This window comes from Rissa tridactyla, chromosome 6 (assembly GCF_028500815.1).
Source record: "Rissa tridactyla isolate bRisTri1 chromosome 6, bRisTri1.patW.cur.20221130, whole genome shotgun sequence".
Classification (NCBI taxonomy): Eukaryota; Metazoa; Chordata; class Aves; order Charadriiformes; family Laridae; genus Rissa; species Rissa tridactyla.
The window spans coordinates 15,768,076-15,792,036 of record NC_071471.1 but is presented as its reverse complement, the minus strand read 5'-3'; the positions used below and the strand labels follow the sequence as shown (position 1 = coordinate 15,792,036).

The 23,961-nt window shown below is 61.9% G+C and overlaps 2 protein-coding genes across 8 annotated transcripts; one reads left to right on the top strand and one right to left on the bottom strand.

Annotated features, from left to right (window-relative positions):
- Positions 1-251: 251 nt before the first annotated feature.
- On the top strand, positions 252-21,270 carry SNED1 (sushi, nidogen and EGF like domains 1). Of its 7 annotated transcripts, none has more exons than XM_054206004.1 (33): positions 252-591; positions 3,604-3,891; positions 4,496-4,636; positions 5,320-5,482; positions 6,365-6,490; positions 6,641-6,754; positions 7,552-7,665; positions 7,934-8,047; positions 8,175-8,291; positions 8,597-8,722; positions 9,001-9,105; positions 9,567-9,680; positions 9,831-9,947; positions 10,410-10,526; positions 10,612-10,728; positions 10,966-11,079; positions 11,167-11,340; positions 11,532-11,645; positions 12,562-12,675; positions 13,081-13,194; positions 13,283-13,396; positions 14,241-14,303; positions 15,465-15,648; positions 15,738-15,850; positions 16,395-16,673; positions 17,078-17,222; positions 17,542-17,624; positions 18,386-18,472; positions 18,729-18,845; positions 19,329-19,416; positions 19,987-20,070; positions 20,320-20,357; positions 20,796-21,270. In XM_054206004.1, the coding sequence occupies exons 1-32, from the start codon at positions 388-390 to the stop codon at positions 20,354-20,356; spliced, it is 4,101 nt and encodes a 1,366-aa protein (XP_054061979.1). In that variant the 5' UTR covers positions 252-387; the 3' UTR covers position 20,357; positions 20,796-21,270. The 7 variants fall into 7 exon arrangements, with proteins under 7 accessions (XP_054061979.1, XP_054061973.1, XP_054061976.1 ...); XM_054205998.1 differs by having other exon boundaries at positions 14,007-14,303; XM_054206001.1 differs by lacking the exon at positions 10,966-11,079 and having other exon boundaries at positions 14,007-14,303.
- Positions 21,271-21,804: 534 nt separating this feature from the next.
- MTERF4 (mitochondrial transcription termination factor 4) lies at positions 21,805-23,852 on the bottom strand. The gene is made up of 3 exons (XM_054206006.1): positions 23,504-23,852; positions 23,236-23,420; positions 21,805-23,152 (listed from the first exon to the last, which is right to left on the bottom strand). Exons 1-3 carry the CDS (start codon positions 23,850-23,852, stop codon positions 22,799-22,801), a joined length of 888 nt encoding a protein of 295 aa, XP_054061981.1. The 3' UTR covers positions 21,805-22,798.
- Positions 23,853-23,961: the final 109 nt, after the last annotated feature.

Below are 23,961 nucleotides of genomic sequence, written 5' to 3'. Positions count from 1 at the left end.
GGGGCCGTGGGGGTGGAGAGGGGGCGGCGGGGGGTCCCACGCAAGGGGTCCCCCCCCCCCCAACCCCGCGGCCGCCTGCTCCCCCCCCACGGCCCCCGTGAGGGGACCCCCACCGCCCCGCCCATCCGCTTCATTTGCATATCCCGCCCCTCCACCACCTCCTCCCCGGCGCGCCGAGCGCCCATTGGCTGGCCGCACCCGGGCTATGCAAATCAGCCGCGGGGGCGGGGCTTGCGGGGTGAAGGAGCCCGGCTCGGCGGCGGAGCTCCGGGCTGCAGCGGCCGCTGGTGCTGTGCGGCTCCGCGCCCCGCTCCGCCGCGCCCCGCGCTCGCTATGCCGCGGTGGCCGGTGCCGGCGTGAGAGACGAGCGGCGGGATCCCGGCGGCCATGCGGGGCCTGGCGGGCTGGGCCGTGCTAGTGGCCCTGGGCGAGTGGCTGTGGGCGGGCGGCGTGGTGCCTCTGGCGGACTTCTACCCCTTCGGGCCCACGCAGGGCGACGCCGCCACGCGGAAACAGGACGACGGCGGCTCCGAGCTGCGGCCCCTCTCTGTCCCCTTCCCCTTCTTCGGCGCGGGGCACACCGGCCTCTACGTGAGTACAAGGAGGCAGCGGGGATGGCCTCCCTGTGGGCCTCCTATTGCCTTTTCTTTCCCTGTATTTCCTTGCCTTTTCTTTCCCTGTATTTCCTTGCCTTTTCTTTCCCTGTATTTCCTTGCCTTTTCTTTCCCTGTATTTCCTTGCCTTTTCTTTCCCTGTATTTCCTTATTTTTAAATTACTATCCTGCTCGGACGGATCCAAGTGCATATGGGTTTCCACGGGGTCTGTTGGGCATTACAGGAATTACGGCGTGCTGAGGGCAGGGGGAGGTCTGGGCTGGGGAGGGAAGCGTGCAGGACTCCAGGCTTGGTAGGGCTGGCACTGCCTCGGGTGGCACAACGAGGATCCTGGCCCCACCACGCTAGGGATGTTGGCCTAAGTGATTGCCTGCAGTGTGGGACCCTTGGACATAACCCTGGCTGGAGCCAGGGTTTTGTCCCACGCCTTGTGGGACTGGCCCCCGCTGAAGGGGTCCGAGTGGCAAGGAGCTGGATATGGCTGGTAGGTGAGAGCTTGGCTGCCCAAGCATGGTGTCGCTCACTGGGGAGGAGGTGGTGGTTGGGGCTCTGGGTGTGATGTAGAATAAGCACAGCTGCCCTTTGGGTTGTGCTGTAGCGGGCACATCCCGCTTCCTCTCCTCCCCACGCCTGCTGGGCTGCTGGGACCCCTTCTGGCGTGCTCCTTTGCAGCCCCTGACCCACCCGGAGGGGACTACAGCCGGAGACCTCGAGGCTTGCCTAGCCTGTTGTGTCCCTTGCGGCTGTGGCAATCAGACAGAGGAGCAGTCCTGAGTGCCTGGTTGTCCCTGGAGCCTTTTGGGCAGTGCTGGCTCCAAACGCCTGCCCTGGATCCTGGGGTGGGCTCGGTGTTCCGCATGCCGGCTCCCGCCTGGCACAGTGAATCCTCTGGCATTCCGGTCCCTTCTCTTCTCCATGGTTTGCTCTGGGCTGACCAACAATCCAGACCCATCTGGCGGAGGAGAGGGCTGAGCATCGCTTTAGTGCCATCTCGGAGCTGGGCTCATGTACCATGCTGTCCCTCGGCTAAGCGCAGGAGGTCCTTGGTCCTCGCCAGTGTTTTTTTTTTTCCTTCCTGATAAAAGTGCCAGCTCTGCCATTGGGCAGCAGGGACCTGGGCTTGGGGCTTTAGCCACGGTGGGAGGATAGAAGAAGCTGGGAGAAGCCAGGTGACGTGATGGCTGTCCCATATGAGATCCGCAGCACAGCTCTGGGTCTTGGAGAGGCTACAGGGGTCAGAGTGGTATGTCCCCACCCCTGAACTGAGACCCCCCCTCCCAGCTCTGCAGGGCCAGCTTACCTGCCCCTGACATAGGGGTCTGTGCGGCAGGACTAGGAGCCGCTGTCTCGGGGGAGCTGGCATGGGGCTGGGCTCACCTGGAAACCTCTGTCCTCGAGGGCTGCCTCCAGCCACCCCCTCCTCCTTAGCAAAAACCAGCAACAACAAAAAAAGCCCTTCTTGGCTCCAGCTCTCTCCCATCTTGCTTTAATCAGGGGAAGAATGTTCCTCTGCGGACACCACGGGGTTACAGAGGCTTTGGGAAACGGGAATCCTCTTCCCCTTAGTCACAGCAAGGACTGCCCCGTGCTCGCCTGGAGGGGCTGGGGACCATCAGATGTGGCCATTGCAGTCTGGTGTCCTCTCCTGTTGGCCTGGATGTGTGGGCAGCTGGGGCACAGGTGTGCTGGCTTTGGCATGGCTCCTGGCAGGACGCTGGCTCCCGGCTCCTTGTCGGCATGTGAGCGTGACACTGCTGCCTGTTCCTGCCTGCTGCATGCTAGGGCTGCTCTCTCTGCTCAAGAGCCTCTTGCCTGCACCATGCCACCCCTTTCCCACCCTGTAGCCCAGGGGCTTGCCAGGCTGGTGCTGTCGGAGCTGGCGTTGCATGCTGGTGGGCTTAGCTGGGGACTGTGTGCTCCTGCCTGTCCTGCTGTTGCTTGTGGGCAGCATTGTGGGCAGGGGAACAGAGCAGCTGGGAGCTGCTGGCCCCGCTGGGGTTGCCACTGCAGCAGGGTGCTGTCATGGTTTCCTCCCAGGAATTTGAGGGTGAGAGTGTTTCCCTTTGTTCCCTGCCCCTTCCCTGCCTGTTCAGGCAGCAGTGCAGGCAGTGGTTTTCCTCCCCTTCCTCACTCCCACTGCATCCCTAAGCCAGGAGGCAGCACTCCAGGCAGCGGCATCCACTATCTCCAGCTTCCTTCCATGAGCTGAGGGCTGCCTCCGTCATGCATCCCTGGGCCGGGCATCCCAGGACTCTTATTGCCCCACTTAATTAGTGCTGGGGAAGAGCTTGGGACTTGCAGTATCTTGCACTGGGTGTCCAGCATCCCTCGCTTTAAGGAGAGCAGTCTGCTGAGGCCCAGCCAGCACTGGGGGCTTTGCATGGGATGGTGGCATGTGGTCACCTGGGGACCGTGAGCCCGTTAGCTCGACAGCTCACTCAGAGTGCTGTGCATGCCAGCGGACAGATTGCTGCCTGGCAAGGCTCCCCTCGTCCTGTGCCAGTGGCTGCCTGACTTGGCCACGACCCACTTGCCAGGAGGGTGGTGGTGATGCCTGGCCTTAGACCCCCTGCCCCGCAGGCTGCGTGCCAGCCGAAGAAAGCGGGGAGTGGGCGAAGCAGCCCCTTGGCCTGAGCTGGCCGAGCGCGTTGGGCACTGTTTGTTTAAAGCGCCAGGGCTGCTGCGGTTTTCTCAGCTGTTGCTCCTTTCCCCAGCCCGGCTGCGGTGGAGAACAGGGCTGGGTTTGTTCAGGCGCTGCCTCCCCGCAGCCGCACTCCAGCGAGTGAGCGGCCGGGATGGGGGGCTGCGGGCGCCGGGGCACGTCTCCGCTTCCAGGGACAGGAAGGGGAAACGCTCCAATATTTTTGGAAAGATGCTGGGGGGAGGGTGGGAAATAAACACGAAATGGAAAGTGCCTCTGAAACACAGACTCCTGCTGACAGCAGGAATCAGCCGTGGATGCCTGTTTCTTTCCCTCCCTCTCCGCAGGTGAACAACAATGGGATCATCTCATTCCTGAAGGAGGTCTCTCAGTTCACACCGGTGGCCTTCCCCATCTCAAAGGACCGGCGTGTGGTGGCTGCTTTCTGGGCAGATGTGGATAACCGGCGGGCTGGTGATGTGTATTACCGGGAAAGCACCGAGCAGCCCATCTTGGAGAGAGCAAGCAGGGATATCGTGCAGTATTTCCCTGAGTTCCCAGAGTTTTCTGCGCAGTGGGTCTTCATTGCTACCTGGTACCGCGTCACCTTCTTCGGAGGCAGTTCGTTTTCGCCAGTGAGTAGCTGGGGAAAGCAGCTGTTAGTTTAGGGGTAGGGTTTTCTACAAGGAGCATCCCACCGGAGCTTTGGCGCTTTCCACAGCGGTGGTGCTCTGGCTGCGTGTGGCACGGAGCCATCAGCAGGACTAAGCCAACCCTGGCAGCTCTGCAGTGGTACCTTGACATGACAGAGCAGCGCCGGGCCAGTAAATGCAAATCCTCCTCTATATGCCGCATGGAGGCTGCAGGTCTCCAGCATCCGCCTTCTTGGGCAGCAGCAGGGTGGCGTTCGCCTGCCTGCCTGTGGCTGCGTGGAGGAGCTGGTCGTAGCCTGGGTTTGGTGCCTTTCTTCCAGAGGCCCCGATAACCACATTTCTCCCCATTTTTCCTGTTGTCCTGGCAGGAGAAGTGCTGTCTGGGTTGCTGGGCTGGGGGATCACAACACCTTAAGGTTAAAAATAATTAAACCCAACTGCCTCTTCTGTCAGAGGATGACTGGGGCTCAAAGAAACATGCCTTTGCTAAGTCCTCTTTCTGTCACTTTATTTTCTGACTGTTTTTTGGCTGGCCCACCTGCCGCCCTCCTGCCTGCTCACTGCTTACTTCCCCTCCCTGCTGCAGGTAAACACTTTCCAGATCGTCCTCATCACGGACGGCAAGCTCTCCTTCACCATATTCAACTATGAGTCTATCACCTGGACCACGGGTATGCACGCCAGCAGTGGGGGGGACTTTGCCGGGCTTGGCGGCATTGCGGCGCAGGTAAGCAGTGAACGTGGCTCCTGGGACGCCCAGGTAGCACATCCGGCCTGCGAGCTCGCGGCTCCTGGTTTGGGTTTTTTGGAGGTGGAAAGCCTCCCTCTGCTTTCTTTTTTTAAAGTTCTTAAATATCCGTGTGTGCTCTGGCTCCTAAAGCCGAGACCATACAGGGGGCTTTGTTATCCCAAAACCACAGGTCTTTGCCTTGGCTGCTGCCTCATAGTCCCTTTTCCTTCCTAACCTCAGCCTTTAAGAGCAGCTGCCGCAGCCAGCACAGCTTTCGCTTGTATTTTTATTTCATCCTTGTGCGCGTTGTTGTACTTAAGGGGGGAAAAAAGCCAACATGCACACCCGCAAAAACCTCAGTACCCATTCAGATGTGTGAATTTACCGGCAGTTGATCTGTGCTTGGCTCCCTGCCTGCCAGCCTGCAGCAGGCAGGATGCCGCAGGTGGAGAGGAAGCGGATGGGTTTCGAATCCTGGGGGAGGGACCAAGCGGGTCGGGTGGCCTCTTTGCCCTGTCATGCCGGCCGTCATCCCCGGTGTATGGACAGGGCTGAGCACTGGCCGGTGGCACGTGGAAGGGGACAGTCAGTCCGTGCCGAGTGGCAGGAGAGACAAGCCCTTGTCCTCCAGCCACCTTCCCCTGTGCGCTAGTGATCTCTCTCTGCCCTTGTCCTCCCAGGCAGGTTTTAACGCTGGTGATGGAAAGCGCTACTTCAACATCCCCGGATCCCGCACCGATGACATCGCTGACGTGGAGATGACGACAAATGTGGGTATCCCCGGGCGCTGGGTGTTCAGAATCGATGATGCCCAGGTGCAAGTGGGGGGCTGCAGCAATACAAGTAAGAGGACAGCAGTTAGGTTTATTTAACTCCCAACCCAACCCCACACTGTTCTCCAGCCCTTGTCTTTCCCTGCCTCAACCCCCACCTCTGTGGAGTGGAGGAGGCGACTCGAAGGGCTTGGGGAGGGAGGGGAGGCAGCCATGGGGGGACTGTCCTCAGTGCCTGCCATGGCTGGGGGTGGCACCCACTGGTGGGAAGGGGCTGGGAGAGAAAATGGGGAGGGGAGGAAGACTTTTGAGATGAAAAGAGCCTGCGGGATGCGATGAGGGAGGCTGGGGTGACGGTGCACAGGCAAGGCAGGGCACAAGGGGCTGGCACCCTCGGGGAATGCACATGCCCGTAAGTCCCAGGAGGCTGGGGTGAGCCATGTGGAGGGTTGCTGGGTGCCAGCCTCCCCTGTGGGGCTAGGGTGCCAGGGCTGGGACACCCTCCCCATCCTGGGGGTCCTGACATGTTCCCCCATGGAGCCGCTGGCCTCCTATTCCTCATCCCCGCTCCCCCCGGCCGTGTTTTCCCACCTGTGATCTGCGTGTGTCTTGCGTTACCGGTGGGTTTGCTGTACAGGGGCTCTCCTGTCCCCCTTTCCCTCTGTCACGGGTGATAAGCAAGGGCACATCCATGTCCCCCTGTCCGGCAGGGCTGACCCCATGCAGCCTCTCCCCCTCGCACAGGAGGAATAAAACTGCCCTCCTGTCCCAGGGGAGCCCCTGAGGAGCAGGCCCTGCCCCGCTGTGAGGCAGGCAGCCCCTGTGGGCTCCCTGAACACCCCGGGGAGCTGTGGGGGCGCAGGGACAGACCTCGGCGCTGGTGTGGCTGGAAGGTGGCAGGTAAGCCCTGCCGGGGCATGGGCTGACGGGGGGGCATCGCCTGTCCCCATAGCCTCTGTCTGCCTGATGTTGCGGCCCTGCCTGAACGGGGGAAAGTGTATCGAGGACTGCATCACGGGGAACCCCTCCTACACCTGCTCCTGCCTGGCCGGCTTTACAGGGAAGAGGTGCCATGTTGGTAAGTGCTGGCCCCAAGCCCCTGGCACTTTGCTGTGGGAGAGCAGGTCTCACTCCCAGCATCACTGCTGCATGCTGGCAGTCTGTCTGTCCCTGTGGGTGTCCCTGTCCCTGCCCTGAGCTCCTGCCCCGACCTGGGGCTCTGTTTCAGATGTGGATGAGTGTCTCTCCCACCCGTGTCAGAACGGAGCCACCTGCCTCAATGGTGCCGGCAGCTTCAGCTGCAGGTGCCCACCGGACTTCAGAGGCACCAGCTGCGAGACCGGTGAGCACGGGACCGTCAGCTCTTTGCCATGCTTGAAGAGCAGAGACCCCAGGCTTAGGGGACACTGCCGCTCTTGGGGGGGAGCCCTTTGAGACTGGAGCTCCCGCAGCAGCTGGCTCGAGCTGTTTGCGCCGGCTGGCTTGGATTTCAGCTTGCTGCAGGCAAAGGAAAATTTGCTCTGGCCATGAGCCCTTCCTGCCGCTGGCAGCCCGCTCTACCGAGGGCTCGGCTCAGCGCTGCCGCTGGCACCTCTCCCCGCCACCGCTCCCTTAGTGAGAAAAGAAAAGCTGGCGGTTGGTGCTTAAACAGAAGTCTCGGAGGCCCTGCTTTAGCAGGTGATGCTATGGTACTGAGCCCTTCAAAGCCAGCCGGGACTCTCCCAGTCCCTGGCAGGGGCCATGGTGGCCCGTTTCCCCTGCTGCTCTCCTCCACCCGCCAGTGGAAGTGCTGCCAAAGCATTTGGCTCCCAGAGAGCCTCCGCGCCGGTGGAGAAGGCGAGCAGGAAGTTGACTTTCGGGGAAGGGAGGGAGGGAGGGACAAACACGCAGCGCAGCACGCTGGCATCCAAGAGCCTGCAGAGGGATGAAAGGGCTGAGCTGCCTGGGAAGGGTTTAAGAAGAGCTGTGGCTGGGGACACGGCTGCTGTCTCCCACTGGAAAGTGTGTTGGTGGCTCCAAGCTGTGCTCTCTGCCTGGCCCTGGCATCACCATGTGTGCAGAGGATGCCATACCTGTCCTGTGACTGGTTTGATTTCCCACCCCCCTCCTCTTTTTTTTTTTTTCGGTGTTCTGCTGCAGAAAAGTCACCGTGTGAGAGCAGGGTGTGCCAGAATGGTGGGAGGTGCCAGGCATTGAACAGGACTGCGACATGCTTGTGCCAGCCAGGATACACAGGGGCGGACTGTCAGACAGGTAAGTGGCAGGAGCAGGTGCCAGGGGGAGATGGTGACACTTCACACCTTGGCAAGCTGCACTGCCACCCTGCTTCACCCCCAGCCGTAGTTTTGGGAAGGGAGTGCTCAGCATTGCTGCTGGCACTGATTTTTTTTTTTTTTTTTTCACTTTTTTTTTTCCTGGCTGTTGCCTTCCCCCTCCTGAGCATTGTCCAGGATGGGAGGACATGGGTGAACTGTCAGTGCCCACACATGGCCTGACTGCCCCTCCCGTCCTCCCCTTGCAGAGGTGAATGAGTGCGAGTCCAGCCCATGCCTGAATGGCGGGCACTGTGTCGATCTGGTCGATAACTACACCTGTGTGTGCCTGGAGCCCTTCGTGGGACAGCGCTGTGAGACAGGTACCTGCTCCTGCCTGCGCCCGGGGACAACCCATGCTGGGGACTGCGTCCCCATGCTCTGATGCTCATCGTGGTCCCTCTCCCGGGGCGAGGCTCTGCTCATCACTCCCTTGCTTTCGCCGCCCAGATTCATCTTCCTGCGAGGACCGGAGCTGCCGGAACCGGCAGACGTGCAACTACATCCGCCCCGGCCGCTACATCTGCACATGCTCCCCAGGTTATTACGGCAACAACTGCCAGTATGGTGAGTGAAGGCACGCCTCACCCAGCCAGGCATGGGAGTCGCTTTTGGGGCAGATGGGTGGGAAGGGGCAAATGGCTGAAAAGGGGCTGCATCAACCATAGGCACTGCCAAAAGCTGGCAGGCAGGGTGGGCAGCGGGGTTGTGGTGCTGCTGGGAGGCAGCTCCTTCCATCGGGGCTGCTTGGTTGTGGTGGGGTGTCCAGCATGAGGCTGGGCTAGACCAGCTCTGCCCTGGCTCCCCTGGGCCAGAGGGTGTTCCAGCCCCAGGCTAGGATGGCTCTGGCTCAGCCTCCCCTTTCCCCACAGGTGGGCCCCGCGTGCCCGGTGCCTGCCTCTCCCACCCATGCCAGAACAACGGCAGCTGCCTGGAGACGGAGCAGGGATACATCTGCGAATGCCAGGAGGGCTACACTGGGCAGGACTGTCGAGACAGTGAGTACTGGAGGGTCTCTCCGGTGGGGCATTGCATCCCTAGGGGAGCCCTTGTGCTCCTGAGAGGGAGAAGGAGCAGCCCCAGAGAGCCCATTCGGGGCTCTTGGACTGAAGGGCAGGTCCGTCCTGCTGAAGGAGGCTGTGCCTGTGTGTCTGCAGGAGCTTGTGGCTGCCACCCACCTGAGCTCCCCCATGGGTGGCATCAGACAAGGCTGCTTGGTTGTCCCAACCCTGCAAGCAGGAGGGGTCCTGGGAAGCTCCCATCTCCTCTCTTGCAGAGCTCTCAGAGGGCTGTGAGTGTCGCAACGGGGGCAGTTGTCTGGAGGGGAACGTCACCATCTGCCAGTGCCCGCCTGGGTTTTTTGGTCTCCTCTGTGAATTCGGTGGGTGAAGGCTTCTCTCTCGCTGTGTTTGCTCCTTGTCTGGGATGCTTGAGCCAGGCAGGCTGCAGGCATGCAAGGACACGCTCTGCCCATGCCCGAGCCCAGCACAGCACCAGGGGCGTGCCCTGAATTTGAACCTGGAGATACTGTCCCCTGGTGAGGAGGCAATGTTTCCATCTCCATTGTTTCCCCTTGAGCTGTGCCTCCCCCAGCACCTGGCCCCAGCCCAGCTCCCCGGGATGGGGAGGGAAATGTAGCCTTTGTGCGCTCCCACTCCAAAGCTCACTGGGCATCCAGGCTGGCCCTTGCTGTTTGCGCAGTCTGTGGTGTGGGGTACAGAGGGTCCCTCCCATCTCATCAGACCCTGCAAAGTTAGGAGACCCCTATTTCTGGCCAGGCAGCCAGCTGCATGTCCTCCTGCCGCTGGCTGACGGAGGCCGGTGCTGGCTATGTGTTTTCAGAAGTTACCACCACACCGTGCAACATGAACACGCAGTGCCCAGATGGCGGGTACTGCATGGAGTATGGCGGGAGCTACCTCTGCGTCTGCCACACTGACTATGGCACCAACCACAGTAAGTCTCCTCTGCGGGAATGTGGGACCAGCCCCAGGGAGGGATGTGACGGGGGCCAGGGCAGTGAGCAGGGATACCGTCACTAGGCAGGAGCAGCCCTCGCACCCCTGCCCGTACATCCTCAGTGATACCTCGTGTTTGGCTTTGCAGCGATGCCATCCCCCTGTGATTCTGAGCCCTGCCTGAACGGGGGGTCCTGCGAGGTTCATGACGACTCGTACACCTGCGAGTGTCCTCGAGGCTTCCTTGGCAAGCACTGCGAGAAAGGTACCTGTACGGAGCTCCCTAACGGCCCCAGGACCTGGCAGGGGTTGGGAGATGAGCTTGGACCCTTGTGGGAGATGAGCAGCTGCCTGCTGAGCTGCAGCTGAAAGTGGGTGCAGGTTATTCCATCCCATCCTGCAGGGTGGAGGTAGGATTGTGGGGCTCCCTTCATGGCCCCTGGCAGTTGCAGCAGCTGATCCAATTGTGTTTCCTGCACAACACCATCAGTGCTGGAGTTTTTTTTACATGCCTGAGATTCCACCAGTCCCTGGAATTATGTGCCTGTGGCCCCCTGAGGCCCTGGCATGTGTCCACACGGCAGCGTTGCTGAGCCCATGGCTGTGAGTCCTGGGTGTGCTCAGCTTTCCTGCAGCAAGGTGTTTGGTGGGGTGCTGGCAGGTGCTGGTGGCTCTCAGGGTGCTGGCAGCAGTGGGTGACCCCCACTCTTTGGTGCTCTTTCTGCAGCCAAGCCACGGCTCTGCAGCACGGGGCCCTGTCGCAATGGGGGCACCTGCAGGGAGGCGGATGGCGAGTACCACTGCACCTGCCCTTACCGTTTCACCGGCAAGCACTGCGAGATCGGTACGGCCCCCTGGCCCCCACCCCGGGAGGAGAGGCGGCAGTCATCCCGCTTGCTGCTCAGCTCCTGCCTGCCCTCTGCCCCCAGGTAAGCCGGACCCCTGTGCCTCGGGGCCCTGCCAGAATGGGGGCACCTGCTTCCACTACATTGGCAAGTACAAGTGTGACTGTCCCCCGGGCTACGCTGGCCGGCACTGCGAGATCGGTAGGTGTGAGCACGGCGCACCAGTGCTGGGGGGGTGTTGGGGCTGCTGGTGGAGCTGACAGATGCAGCGGCAGCAAGCAAGCCCTCCCTTGGTGCTTGCTTTGAAGCCCCTTCTCTGTAATTTGAAGTGCTTGGACTCTTCTTAGCACTCTGCTGGAGGGCAGGACTGCGCTGCCAGAGGGCGAAAGGCTCTGGTGAGCTCCATAGCAGTTGCTCTTTGCTCTGTTCTTCTTCTAGTGCCCTCCCCATGCTTCCTCAGCCCCTGTGAGAACGGTGCTACCTGCGAGGACCTTGATGGGGGCTACACTTGCACGTGCCCCGTGGGCTATGTAGGGAAGCACTGCCAGTCTGGTAAGGGCCTTCGGCTGCCCCTGCCAGCGGGGGACTTGGGGTGTCTCTGTGAGCCCCACTCAGCACCCCTTCCTCCTCTCTCCCCAGAGGTCGACTGTGGCATCCCCAGTGAGGTGAAGCATGCCCAGGCCTCGTTCAACTCCACCAAGGTGGGCTCGCTGGCTGAATACCAGTGTGAGCTGGGCTACACCCTCAGTCAGCACAACCACCCCCGTGTCTGCCGCTTGCCAGGCGTCTGGAGTGATCCCCCCGAATGTGATGGTGAGGAGCGCCGGAGAGCAGATGAGCCCTAGAGCACTGTCCCAGGAGGCTGTGGTCACAACCATGGCTTGGTGACCCCAGGACATGTGTTGCAGTCCTCCCCTCCCCGTGTTCATGGGCAGAGCCCCTGGGGACCCCTGCCTGGTGCTCATGTCTCTTGCCTTGTTTCTCCCCTGCCCAAATGCCTGCAGAGATTGATGAGTGCTGGTCCCAGCCCTGTCTGAACGGCGGCCAGTGCAAGGATCGCGTTGCCGAGTTCCTGTGCCTGTGTGAGGCAGGTTACACCGGCCACCACTGCGAGTCGGGTAAGGGACCGTGCCAGGTATGCCCCAGGGCTGTCGCAGGTGGCTATAGCAAACCCTTCCTTGTCCCCCAGCCCCAGGGAATGATAGCGGGTGCGAACCGCACAGCCAGGAGCTGGGCCGCCTGCAGTTGTGTGTGCTGGCTTCAGTCTCTTGTCTGTGCGCTCAAATCAACCTGTGGCGAGGGCTCCTCTCCTGGAGCCCCCTGCCAGCTGTGGGATGCGCCGGCAGGGAGATGCTGCTCCCATTCAGGTGGAGGAGCAGGTGGGGCTGCAGGGCACGTACGCTACTTGCGTCCCCTAGCTAATGGGTGCTGTGTGGGCATCTCCATCATTGACAGGGCAATGACATCTCCTGACTTGTGTTAAGCCCATGCAGATAAGACCCAGATCTTGGGATTTGGGTGTGAAGTGCGCTGCAAAGTGGCTCCAAAGTTATTGGCTGAGAGTGGGGGAAAGCAGCTTGAGGTCACACATTTTTGGCTGTACTGTGTTCCTGCTCCTGTATATGCATATGGTCGTGGTTGTGTGCGGGCACTGGTTGAAGGGGGTGACGGGCAGCATGGGGGCTGGTGGGACTCTGGCAAGGTGGCTCTAGCCCAGCTTCCCAGGGCCTGGTGAAAAAAGGAGGTGGGAGAAGGTAGGATGCCCACTGGGAGTTAGAGGAGGGGATGTGCCACAGGCACAGCCCCATGCTGCCAGCTGTCCCCAGGTGTCCCTGCAGGCATGTCTCCATGCCCAGCCCCTGTGCAGGGTCAGGTGTGGGGCAGTGGGCTCCCCATGCCTCAGGAGTGGGGCTGTTCCTGGCTGTTGGGCTTGGGGTTAGTGAGCGACATGGGGAGGGTCCCCGCCCTGTGTGGAAAGTCCTGCCGACCCTGTCGCTGTGCTGAGCCAGCACTTCTCCTCCTACCGCTCCCCAGATGTTGATGAGTGCCGGTCAGAGCCCTGTAAGAATGGCGGGACCTGCCAGGACCTCCCTGCGTCCTTTGCTTGCTACTGTCCCGAGGGCTTTGTGGGGACCCAGTGCGAAACAGGTAGGGACTCACCCTTCCTGGGGCGGTGGGAGGCTGGACTGCGGGCACTGGGATGCGTCCAGGACCAACACCAAGCCAGGTGGCTGGCTATCACCTTGGGCACCTTGACCCCGAACCGTCACCCTGGGTGCTTGCTGCCTGTCACACCTCCTTGCCTGCGGTTTTGGGGGCTGAGCTGAAACCGCTTCAGTGGCAAGGGAGCAAGGAACAAGGTGTCTGTCAGTGATGACACCCTTCCGAAGGTGTCCACCCCCTGCCAGGGGATGTGGCTGACGTGGTGCTTGGGTGGGACTCGGGGTCCAGACCGCCTGTGCTGATCCCTGGGCTGCATGTCTGTCCTGCTGCGGGGGCTGGCTGCTGGCATGCTGCGGCCCCCCCTTGCCACTGGCCTCCTCCTGCCTCCAGAAGTGGATGCCTGTGAGTCAGGCCCTTGCCAGAACGGAGGGGAATGCGAGAGCTACGGGGGCTCCTACCTCTGCGTGTGCCCAGAGGGTTTCTTCGGCTACCACTGTGAGACAGGTGAGGTGGGCAAGGGTGGATTGGCGCAGGGTGGCCGTTTGGCCAGCCGGCACCACTAATGCTGCTGGGCCTGGTGCATCTCCCACAGCCAGTGACCCGTGCTTCTCCAGCCCCTGCGGGAGCAGAGGCTACTGCCTGCCTGGCAATGGCACCCACAGCTGCACCTGCAAAGTCAGCTACACAGGCAAGAGCTGCGAAAAAGGTAAAGGCCCTCAGCAGCGGCACCAGGACGTGGCGTGGGGCTCGACGCTGGCCTGGCAGTGGCCGCCGCCTGCGAGGGGCTTGACACCATCCGAGACCAGCAGCTTTCCTTGAGGCAGGCAGGGCTGGGGCCTCACCTCCATGGGGGGCAGCCCGGGCCCCACTGATGCTGCAGGCAGGTGCTGGCATGCTGAGCCTCTGCCACGGGCTCCAGGCTCAGCATGAGGACGCTGGGGACGGGTTTCCCTGGACCCCCGCAGTGATGGCGATCCCTCGGATGCCCTCAGGAGGGGAGGCCGAGGCATCCGGGGGAAGCCTCTCGTTGCCAGCACCGGCTTTCCCCAAGGCCCCTTGCCCTGTCTCGCTGGTGCCCTAGGCCTGGCAGGTGGTGGCAAAAGCTCAGCTGCCAGGTTGCAGTGTCTGGGAGTGCTCCCGGTGCCCTGGTTCCTCCTGTGCCTGCCGGGCCCGGTGGTGGCTGGTGCCGGGCACGCTGAGGGAGAGAGCAAGGGCCCCGTCCTCCATCGCTGCTGCTCTGCCTCTCGCTGCCGGGGTCTGTTCTCTAAAGATTCATGGCGTTACCTCTCCCCTTTGCTTTTGCCCACACCCTGAAGAATTGCTGCCACCAACTTCATTAAAGGTGGAAAGGGTGGAGGACACTGGTGTGTTGATTTCTTGGCACCCACCTGAGGACGCAGCCGCCAGGCAACACATTGACGGCTACGCCGTGACGTACGTATCCCTCGACGGCTCTTACCGCAGGACAGATTTTGTGGACCGAAGTCGTTCTGCCCACCAATTGCGGGCACTAGCCTCCGGCAGAGCCTACAATATTTCTGTCTTTTCAGTCAAACGCAACGTGAACAACAAGAATGATATCAGCAGGCCTGTCATGCTCACCACGCGCACTAGTGAGTAGCGTCCCTGGGGGGATCGCGGTCGAGAGCACATGCGGCCCCTGCAGGTGCCAGGGCTTGTGTCACCTCCCCGCCGCCGGCTCCAGCCACAGCCCACGCTTCTGCCGAACCCCGGTGGGTTTGGCGGTGCAGATCCTAAAATCCAGCCAGGGGCCTTTGGAAAGTGCTCGGCACAGAGAATTGCCGTTCTCTTTGCTGTGAGTAAAAAGGAACCAAATGCCCCACGGCTCACTGGGCCCCTGCCCATGGGTGAGGGAGCTGGCAGCAGGGACCACTCCTGGATCCTGTTCATCGGGGCCAGGCTGTGCCCACTGCACCGGTTACTTCTTGTCACTGGGCCCAGGGTCGTGCGGGTCCCTAGTGCTGCTTGATCGAGCTGGAGAAGCCCCCGCGCCGGCTGGGCCGTGGGTCTGGGCGATCGCTGCTGAGAAGAGCCCTGTGGGCGAGTCATCCCATTGGGCTCAGCATAGGGATGTGCCAGAGAGGGCAGAGGCTGGCAGGGAGAGGGAAGGGGGCACAGTGATGCCTCTAGGAAGGCATAGGCAGGTGGAGCAGCTGCCGTCCCGCTTTCTGGGGCAGGCAGATGTAGAAATCGAGAGCAAACTGAGGACGGAGGGGATGAGACCTAGAAAAACTGCCCTCTTAATGAGATGGGGATGGTGGTGGGCCACATCCCCTTCAGCGGTCTGAGGCCGAGCGAGGGCCAGAGGAGGAGAAGGCAGGCATGGCACTGGGCACAACAGGGGTCTGCACCCCTGGCCATGGCATCTCAGGAGGCCTTGAGCCAGGGCAGATGCCAGGGGCAGGGAGAATCAGGCTCAGGATGGTTGCCTGAGCGTGCAGTGGGCCAGGTGCAGGTACTGTAGCCCCTTTGGAGCTGGCGGTGGGGGGCTGGGGCCAGAGGAGGACAGCCCCAGGGGTGCAACGCATGGCAGGAGGCCTTGCGGGCAGGCAGGTGGGTATACCTCCCACCTACCTGCACCTCCCAGGGAGGACAGGAGAGCACAATTCCAGCAGGGTGGCACCGATCTGTTCCCGCTGAGGAAGTCAATCCACAGCAGCAGGCAGGACCCCCATGCAGGAGCGTGGGGAATGGATGGGGCTCCCCACGATGACCAGTGGCTGACCACAGTCCTCTCCGCTTGCTCTGGCTAGGACCGCGTCCGGTGGAAGGCTTTGAGATCATGAACGTGACGGCCAGCGCCATCACGGTGCAATGGGCTCTCCACCGGCTCAAGCACTCCACCGTCAGTAGGGTGCGTGTCTCCATCCGCCAGCCAGGGGACCTGGCAGACCGCACCGTGGAGCTGAACAGCAGCGTGGCCAAATACACCTTCCTGTGAGTGGGGCAGCAGGTGGGCACCGGGCCAGCTGGCCCTCCCAGGCTGCCTGGCTTACCCCTTCCCATCCTGCTTTCCTCCTCCGCAGGGACCTGCAGCCAGGAGAGAGGTACATCATCCATGTCACGACACTGAGCGGCCTGGGGACGGAAGACCACCCCTCAGAGAGTCTGGCCACAGCCCCCTTCCACGTGTGGACAAGTGAGTGGGGTTGCCTTCACCACCCTCTGCCACTGCAGGGGCCCTGGGGCTTGGCAGGCACAGGGCAGCCACGGCTTGTGGCCAGCAGAAAAGCTGCAGGGAGGGGAAGGTGTGAAAGCCGTCAGCCTGTCTGGCCAGCGCGGCGGGTAGGAGGCGTGCAGGCAGCCCTTGGGAAGGGCGGGCAAGGCAGCAGCACATCCTCCCCTGCCAGATGTTGTTCACTGCCCAAGACCAGCACAAGCTCAGCCCCATGTGGAGCCCCCATGGGCCTGATTCATTCCCTGCTGTGCGGCAGTCGGATGGTGAGGGCCAGGCCTGGGTGCTGGGGTGCAGGGAGGCTCTGCCTGCCTTGGCAGGGACCCAGTGCTGAGCATCTCCTGCCAGTGCGTTGCATGACTGGAGCTGAGCTGAGGGCTCGCTGGGGCGTGGCCAGGGAAGCTGGGACTTTGGCATGCTTATAAGGTGGCATGTGAGCAAGTAGGGCGGTCGCCATTCAAGGACACCAGCACTGACCCCGTTTCTCCCCACCTCCTGCCTTCCCCAGGGCCCCTCTCTCCCCAAAACCTCACTGCCTCCCGTGTCACCGCCACCTCTGTGTCCATGGTGTGGGAGCAGCCGCCCACTGGCGCTGTGGAGGGGTACATCATCAATGTCACCACTGCTCAGAGTGTGAAGAGCCGCTATGTGCCCAATGGGAAGCTTGTGTCCTACACGGTGCGGGACCTGCTCCCTGGGCAGCGGTACCGGCTGTCGGTGACAGCTGTGCAGAACACGGAGCAAGGCCAAGTGCACAGCGAGCCCATCCACCTCTACATCACCACCTGTGAGTGCCCGGCTACTGGGGCTGGGATGCTGCAGCACAAGGGAGATGATGGGCTAACGGGGAAGCAGGGCAGGGGGTTGGAAACCAGCTGACCAACTCAGTACTGAGCCCATGGGGACTTGCTGCCTAAGAACCTGTTGCCCACAGCAGACTGTGAGTATAGGACACAGGTTCCCTGCAAAGGGAGGTGGCCGTTGCAGGGTGCTGCCGCTGTTAGTGGAGGGCAAATGCAGGGTTACAGCTCAGTGATGCTTCACAGGGACTGGCACTCACAGCCCAAGGGTGTGCACATGTCCACAGGGAGCCGTAAATGGCAGTTGGGGGATGAGGGGTCTGGCTGGGAGTTGGGTTGCTGTCCTGACTCACGGCCTGCCTCCTGCTAAGCCTAACCCTTTGGTCTGCAGTGCAGAGGGATGGGGCTCCGGAGAGACGGTGGAGCCAAGCTGGACACCCCCGGGTCCTGCGCAACAGGCTGCCCCCAGCTTTCCTGCCCGAACTCCGCTTGCTAGCGGATCACGACACAGCTGAGGAGCCCTCACCAGCCCCCAGGTAGGCAGTGCTCCAGCACTCCTGACACATCAGGCTGAGCAGAGCCCCTTTTCCCAGCTCCCATATCCAGGTGCGCATAGGGTCAAGCCCTGCTCCTGCTGGGTTGTGCCTCTTGCCCACCCATTGGGGTCCCGAGCCAGGCAAGCCCTTGCCCTGTGAACAGGTCCCCCATGCTGCCCACAGCTGAGCCGTGGGACTCACGTGGAGCCTGATGACTCCACCGAATACTTTGTCCAGCTGACACCAGTCCTAGTGCATGGGGTAGCTGTGGCCTGGGGGACTCGCAGTGCCCCGTACCCTTATGGCTCTTCTGTCCCAGGTTCACTGAGCTGGTGGATGGCAGAGGGAGGATCAGTGCCAGGTTCGGCACCACACTGGGCAAATCCATCACTGTGAAGACGCGTAAGTGCTCTGCTGCCTTTCTGGCCTCCTCCTGTCATCTAGTGCCATCTCCAGGGTGGCAGCTGGGCAGGCTGCTGTGGGGTTGGGAGAGCCATAGAGGAGGGGAGAGCCCTCTCACCTTTCCTTGGGCAGACAAACACCTGCCCCGATTGCTAGGCTCCTGCCCAGGGAGAGGGGTGACGCACAGCTAGTCAGGGAGCCCAGAGAGGGACCCTCGCTGATGAGAGGCAATGCTGGCTGCGGCACAGGCTGGCCTTCTCCCCTTCCAGCAGCAGCGGGAGCCCAGGCAGTGGCTCCGCAGCCCTCCAGTGCAGCCCCTGCATGCCCAGCAGCCTGAGGCCCTACTGCCAAGCACAGCCTCATGCTCGAGGACGGCATCTTGGCAAGAAGCCCCTTGCTAACCCGGGATCAGCCCCCCATTTGCCATCACTGGAACACCAGGGATACAAGTGCCAGCTCAAGATATCCTACCAGGCCTGGGAACCCCATGCCACAGGGTGGGGAAGGGGCTAAGCACACCTCTTGGCAGCCCTGGACTTGATGCATGTCTCGGCTCTGCCCCTGTCTCCCCAGCACTTCGTGTCCCACAGCCTTCCAAAAAGGGCAAAGCAGTTCCCTTAATTCAAGGGCTGCCACCTTGGCTAAACCACTTGCCTCAGGCCTGACCTCCCTGATGCTGCAGGGAGGCTGCACCCTATCGGAGGGGCTGCCTTTGGGTCTGGCCCTGGCTGGAAGTGACATTTGACCCTCTTGTTGCCCAGAGCCGGAAGCTCCAGTGAAGCTGGAAAACGTGGAGGTGTCCAGCCAGGGTAGCCTGGCAATGCAGCTGCGCGAGGCAAAGAGCAAGAGTAAGTCCAGGGGGCAGAGAGACAAGCGGCAGGGACCCAGCCCAGGCCCTGCAGGCAGGCAGGGTGCGCGGCACCAGCCTACTCTTCTTGTTGCTGCTCTGCTGGGAGGCACACAAGAGCCACAGTGTGGGCTCCTGCAGGTTGCCCCATCCCTGCTCGCCTGCTCCTCGCTCTCCCCAGGAGCACCCTGGCATGCTGGGGGAGCAGGCTGGGCTGCACTGTAGCCCCGTGGTCTGACGGCCGTACTTTTTTGCAGGTGAGGGGCAGAACTGCTCCATGAACCCCTGCAGGAACGGAGGCACCTGCACCAGGGACACCAAGTCTTACCACTGCGACTGCCGCCCGGGATTCAAGGGCCGTCTCTGCGAGCTGGGTGAGTGCCGCGCTGCTGCCAAAGGGCTGAGCTCCCTCTGCAGGTGGATGGCGTGTGCCCAGCCACAGGTCCCCCAGGTCACTGAGCACACCCTGTCAGCATCGGGCTCCTCCTGGCCAAGGGAGCTCCTGCCATGCCCAGGCCCTGCTAGGGAGGGCTGTGCTGTCCCCACAGAAGGAGATAGGGGCTGGGCTCTGCTCTTAGCAGTTCGGGCAGTCCTGGGAGGACAGGTCTGCTCCCTGCTTCTGGCTGAGCCCTCCACCTCCACCAGGCAAGCCAGGCTCCTGCCCTGCCCACGTAGTTATCTGGGCATCACAGGGCTGGGGGCTCCACTTCTCCTGGCAAGTGGGCTCTGTTGAGCCCAGCCCTCCAGGACAGCAGAGGGGAAGCCAGGGGGCCTCATCGGCCCCCTGCCACGGGGCACAGGCAGGCAGGGCCAGAGATGGGCTTGTTGATAGCTCCCCTCTCCTGTTCTCCAAGCAGCCTGCAAGAAGGTGCCACACTCGTGCACGCGGCTGTACTCGGAAACCAAGTCATTCCCCGTGTGGGAAGGAGGTACCTGCCACTACCTGTGAGTACTGCCTGTGGGTTGTGCTCCCCCCCTTCCCCATGTGCTCAGAGCCAGGGATGTCTCCCTGCAGCTCAGCTCCGGGGAAGGGAGAGCAAGTGCCAGGCCCTCTCAGACCCTGGCTGGCAGCTGCCCCCTCCCCAGCGCAAGCTGCCTTCAAGCCCCTGGGGCTGCCTCACCAGCTGCGTTTCAGGGCAGGGCGTTGCTGAAATGACAGCCCTGTAGCAGTGTTACCCTACGTGGCAGCAAGGTTAGATTTGGTGTGCCTGACCCCTGCTGCCTGCCAGACCAGCTCCTAGCTGCCTCTCTATCTGCAAGTAGAGGGCTGAAGCCAGTCCTGCTGCAAGGCCAGGGCACGGGGGCCTCTGCTCTGCCCCTGGCCCCCCCAGCCTTCCGGTGACAGAGTCACAAGAAGGCCCTTAGGCATAGCAGGCTCAGCCCCATTCCTACCACGGCCATCTACCGCAGTCTGGAAGGAAACAGGGGAGACTCCCAGGCTTTCCCCTTGCACCCATAAAAGCAGATCAGTCCCTGTTAACTCCCTGACAGCTTGCCCCTCTGCTGTGTGTGCAGGTACAGGAGAGTCTACAAGGTACACCAAGATGTCTGCTACAAGGAGAGCTGCGAGAGCACCGGTGCCAAGAAGACAACCAGCAGGTACAGCTAGCAGCAGCACACGGAGTGTGCCAGCCTCCCTGTGGCCCAGGGTGGGAGGATGCAGCCAGCTGGTGTCACCCAGCGTGCACAGGGGTGGACTGGGAGAGAGGCGCAGGCCCCCGGCGAATAACAGAGTGTGAGGCACATGCGACCAAGGCTTAGAGGCCAGCTCTGCGTGCCCTCCCTGTGTGCAACAGCCAAGAGGCTGCAGGGCAGCGCTGACGGAGCTCTCTTCCCTTCTTTTTTCAGAAAACCAAGCAACAGTCACACACTGAAGAAGCCATAGAGTAAGTACCCGCTCCAGGCCTTCCTCAGCTTGCAGGCAGGGGCACCTCCTGCCTGTGGGTGCCTGCAACCCTGCACAGGGCATTGGGGAGAAGGGTGGAGGCCAAAGTGCAGCCCAGGCTTAGGCTACCATGTCGAGGGGCTGCAAGGGCTGTAGAGCTGCTGTGCCGGTCGGGCTTAGGCACGCAGCTGAGGGCTCCTGGTTGTGGCTGGGGTGGAGGGGCAGAAGGCAATGCTCTGCTTCCCCATGCATCTGCAGCCCTGTAAACAAGAGACTCCTGCAGAGAAAGGACCCAGGTACTGCCTGCCCGTGCAAGGCAAAGGCCAGGATAGGTCCCCTTCTCCCAGCCTGAGACAGGTGCACAGCGTGGGAAGAGGCAGCCGTGGGGCTTTTGGGGGGGCTCTGCACACCAGCTCATTCTTCTCCTGCTCCTTCACAGGGTTCAAAGCAGTAGAAGCTTCGTCTTTCCACATCTAAGGGCTTTTGAAACACCAGGAAGACCAGATCTGCTCACTGGGTTGAACACAGCGCGGGAACCTTCCTGCCTGGCGTCAGCCTCTCCTTCTCCTCCAGCCTGTTAGGGACACGCAGCTGGATCGGCATGCCGAGCAGCGCTCCCTTCCCTCTGCCAGACCAGCACTGCCTTCACTCTGGCTTGCCTTACTCTGGCTGCCTCTTTGCCCCTGAGGAGCTGAGCGGCAGCGTACCGCGGTGGCTGGCTGCCCCCCAAGGGGACCAGCCCCGCTCGGCCCTCCCAGCCGTTCTGCATGAGTCATGGGCTCCCAGCTCTGCTCCAGCATTGGCGGAGCTGAGCCTAGCTCCCAGCCAACAGCATCTGCACCGACCTGTTTTCGTAACCCAAGGTTATGTTACCAGTAACCCCCAAATAAAACAGTTTAATGCAGACCAAAAAAGCCTTAGCCATCACCTGAAATGTGGCCCATGAAAATCTGGTTGGAGGAGACCTTCCCCATATAGACGAGTTAGAAATGGGGAGCAGCTCCCCCAGGCAGCGAGGCGAGAACCACCAGTGGAGGCACGTCCCTGACTCCTCTGCTGTAGTGGGGGAAACTGAGGCAGCTTCTACTGCCTGCCTTTTTTCTTTGCTTTGTAAACAATCCCTGATTTTAACCAAATTTTGAGCTCAGAAAGCAACAGAGCACCCAGAAAGAATTTTAAAAGTGATCTGTAGGGTGTTCTGAAGCCAATAGCCTCTGAGCCAGAGCAGGGCACAGTATGAGCTCGGTGACGAAGGGAACTCCACCTGCCATCCCCCTGAGCTGCTCGCAGTGTTTGTGTTCCCCCAGTGCTTCAGTGCCAGCGCTGTGTTGTTTGCGGAGAGGACCAGCGCGCAGTAGCTGCCCCACCATCTGTGGCAGGGCGGGCCAGGAAAAAGTGTAGTTTAGTGCCTAGTTTTTGTGAGTTTGTATGACAACACTAGTTAAACATAGATTTGTGTATTAAAGTACACAGTGTATATTATAAATTAATACATACCAGAGATATATCATAGTTATGGTATAGAGTGTTATTTCCCCTGCAGTGTGGGGGGCAGCCTGGCGGGGCAACCCTCCCCTCCCGCCAGTGTCACAGGCACTTTGGTTGAGCTGCAGCCCTGAAGACGCTCTTGGAGCGGAACAGGCCTGGGAGTTTTGGTGATCCTGGCACCTCTCCCTCCTGGAGCAGTGGCTGCTGAGGCACGCAGCGGCAGCCTGAGAGCAGCAGGGACGATGCAAAACCCCAACCAGCTGGCCGCCGTGATGCTCCCGGCCTGCGTGGGCTCCAGCTCTGCTCCCAGAGGAGAATCAAGAGATGAAGATGGACATAACCTCATTCTCTTCTAAGGCTGCCTGACACTGCTCCAGCCCCCCTGCCACAAGGCAAGTGCCAGAGCCCTGCCTTCCCCCAGGGCATCAGAAGAAGCCAGCCCTTGCCTGAAGAGCAGGGTAAGGGGAAAGCCAGCACAGCCTCTGCTATCTGGGGGAGGGGGGGGCTTGGGGCTACAGTCAGAAAGCATTTTCACCCCTGCCTTGTCAGCCACGAGACCAGCTGCCATGGGAGAGTCCTGTTGGCTGGGAAGCATGGCTCCGCTGTGGCCCAGCACAGTAGCTCGTCGCCTCCCGCCCCGCAGCCAGCACAATGTGTAATGCAGCCAGAAGGTTTTAACCTAGCTTTGGAAATAAATTAGTTATTTTGGTTAGATTTTTTTTTTTTTAAGTAAAAACACTTCATGGAAACGCTATGGGTTGTTTTTAAGTGAGCTGGTCAATGAGGAAGAATGAGGGTTATTGTTGTATGCTGATACGTGGGATTTATTGCTGCCCCCTTGGCACAGGCCTGTGGCCACCACAGCTCGTGCCCATGTGGGGTGGGGGCCCAGAGCCCCTATGTGTGCAGTGGGGCAGTGTTTGAAGAGCTCAGGCACCCTGGAGCCTCACCTCCTCACTCCCGGGCTGTTTTACTTCCCTCACTGTCCAAGTCTTCATCTTCCTCTGTGTACAGTGCATCCCTGTCCTCCTCCTCCTCCTCTTCCTCCTCTCGAGCCAGCAGCTTCTTGAAGACCTCATACTCCTCCGGGGAGGCGAGGGCCAGGCTGGCCAGGAAGTCTTCCTCTGGGAGCTGAAGGATGTCCCTCAGTTTCGGGTTACTGCTTTGGGTCTGGCCTTTGTGTGGGGTCTGGTAGAGCCCCCGGCGCTCCAGGAAGATGTGCCGGTTCCTGAGCTCGCCGAAGGGCATGCGGAAGAGACGGGCCCTCACCATCTCCTTCTGCTGGATCCCCATCCTGAAGTAGGCGTACTGCGGGCGAGACAAACCTGTTTGCCGCACGGCCCCGACCCGCGACCCCCGACCCGCGCCCCGCCGCGGCCGGGCCCCCTCACCTGGAAGTGGTGGTGGAGGCGGCGCGGCTCCTCCAGCAGCACGGCGGGGCAGCTCCCCAGCACCTCCCTCAGCTGCTCGGCCGTGAAGAGGCACTGCTCCCGCAGCAGCCGCACCGCCGCCGCCATCCTCCTCCGGGGCAGGGTGAAGAGCTGGGGGCAGCGGCTCACGGCCCGCCGCAGCTGACCTGCGGGCAGCGGGGTGAGCGGGCCGGGCGGGACGGGGCCGGCCCCCACGTGCCCGCCGCGGCCCCCCTGCCCGCCGCCATACCTCCGTCCAGCCCCAGGCGCCGCAGCTCTTCGGCGCGCTCCCGCAGCCGCCCCGTCGGCATCCGCAGCAGCGCCGGGCTCCGTTCCAGCAGTTCGAGGGCGGCCTCGGCGCTCAGCCCCAGCAGCAGCAGCTCCGCCGCCGCCGCCTCCCGCCGCGTCGGGCCGAGCCGGGGCTGCAGCCCCAGGAGCCGCCGGGCCTGCTCTTCGCTGAAGCCCATGGCCCGCAGCCCCGCCGCCTCCCCGCAGCCGCGGCGGGGGCCCAGCCCGGGCGCGGCGGGGAGGCCGCGGAGCACCGGGGCCCGGCCCATCGCGGCCGCCCGCCCGCAGCCGCGCAGCAGCCGCGCCGCCATGGCCCGGCCGCCGCGGGGAGGAGCCGGCGGGGCCCCGCTCCGCCCTCCCCACCCCCGCATGCGTGTGCGCGGCGGAAGCTGGGTTCAGGGGGCTGATGATCTTTAATGT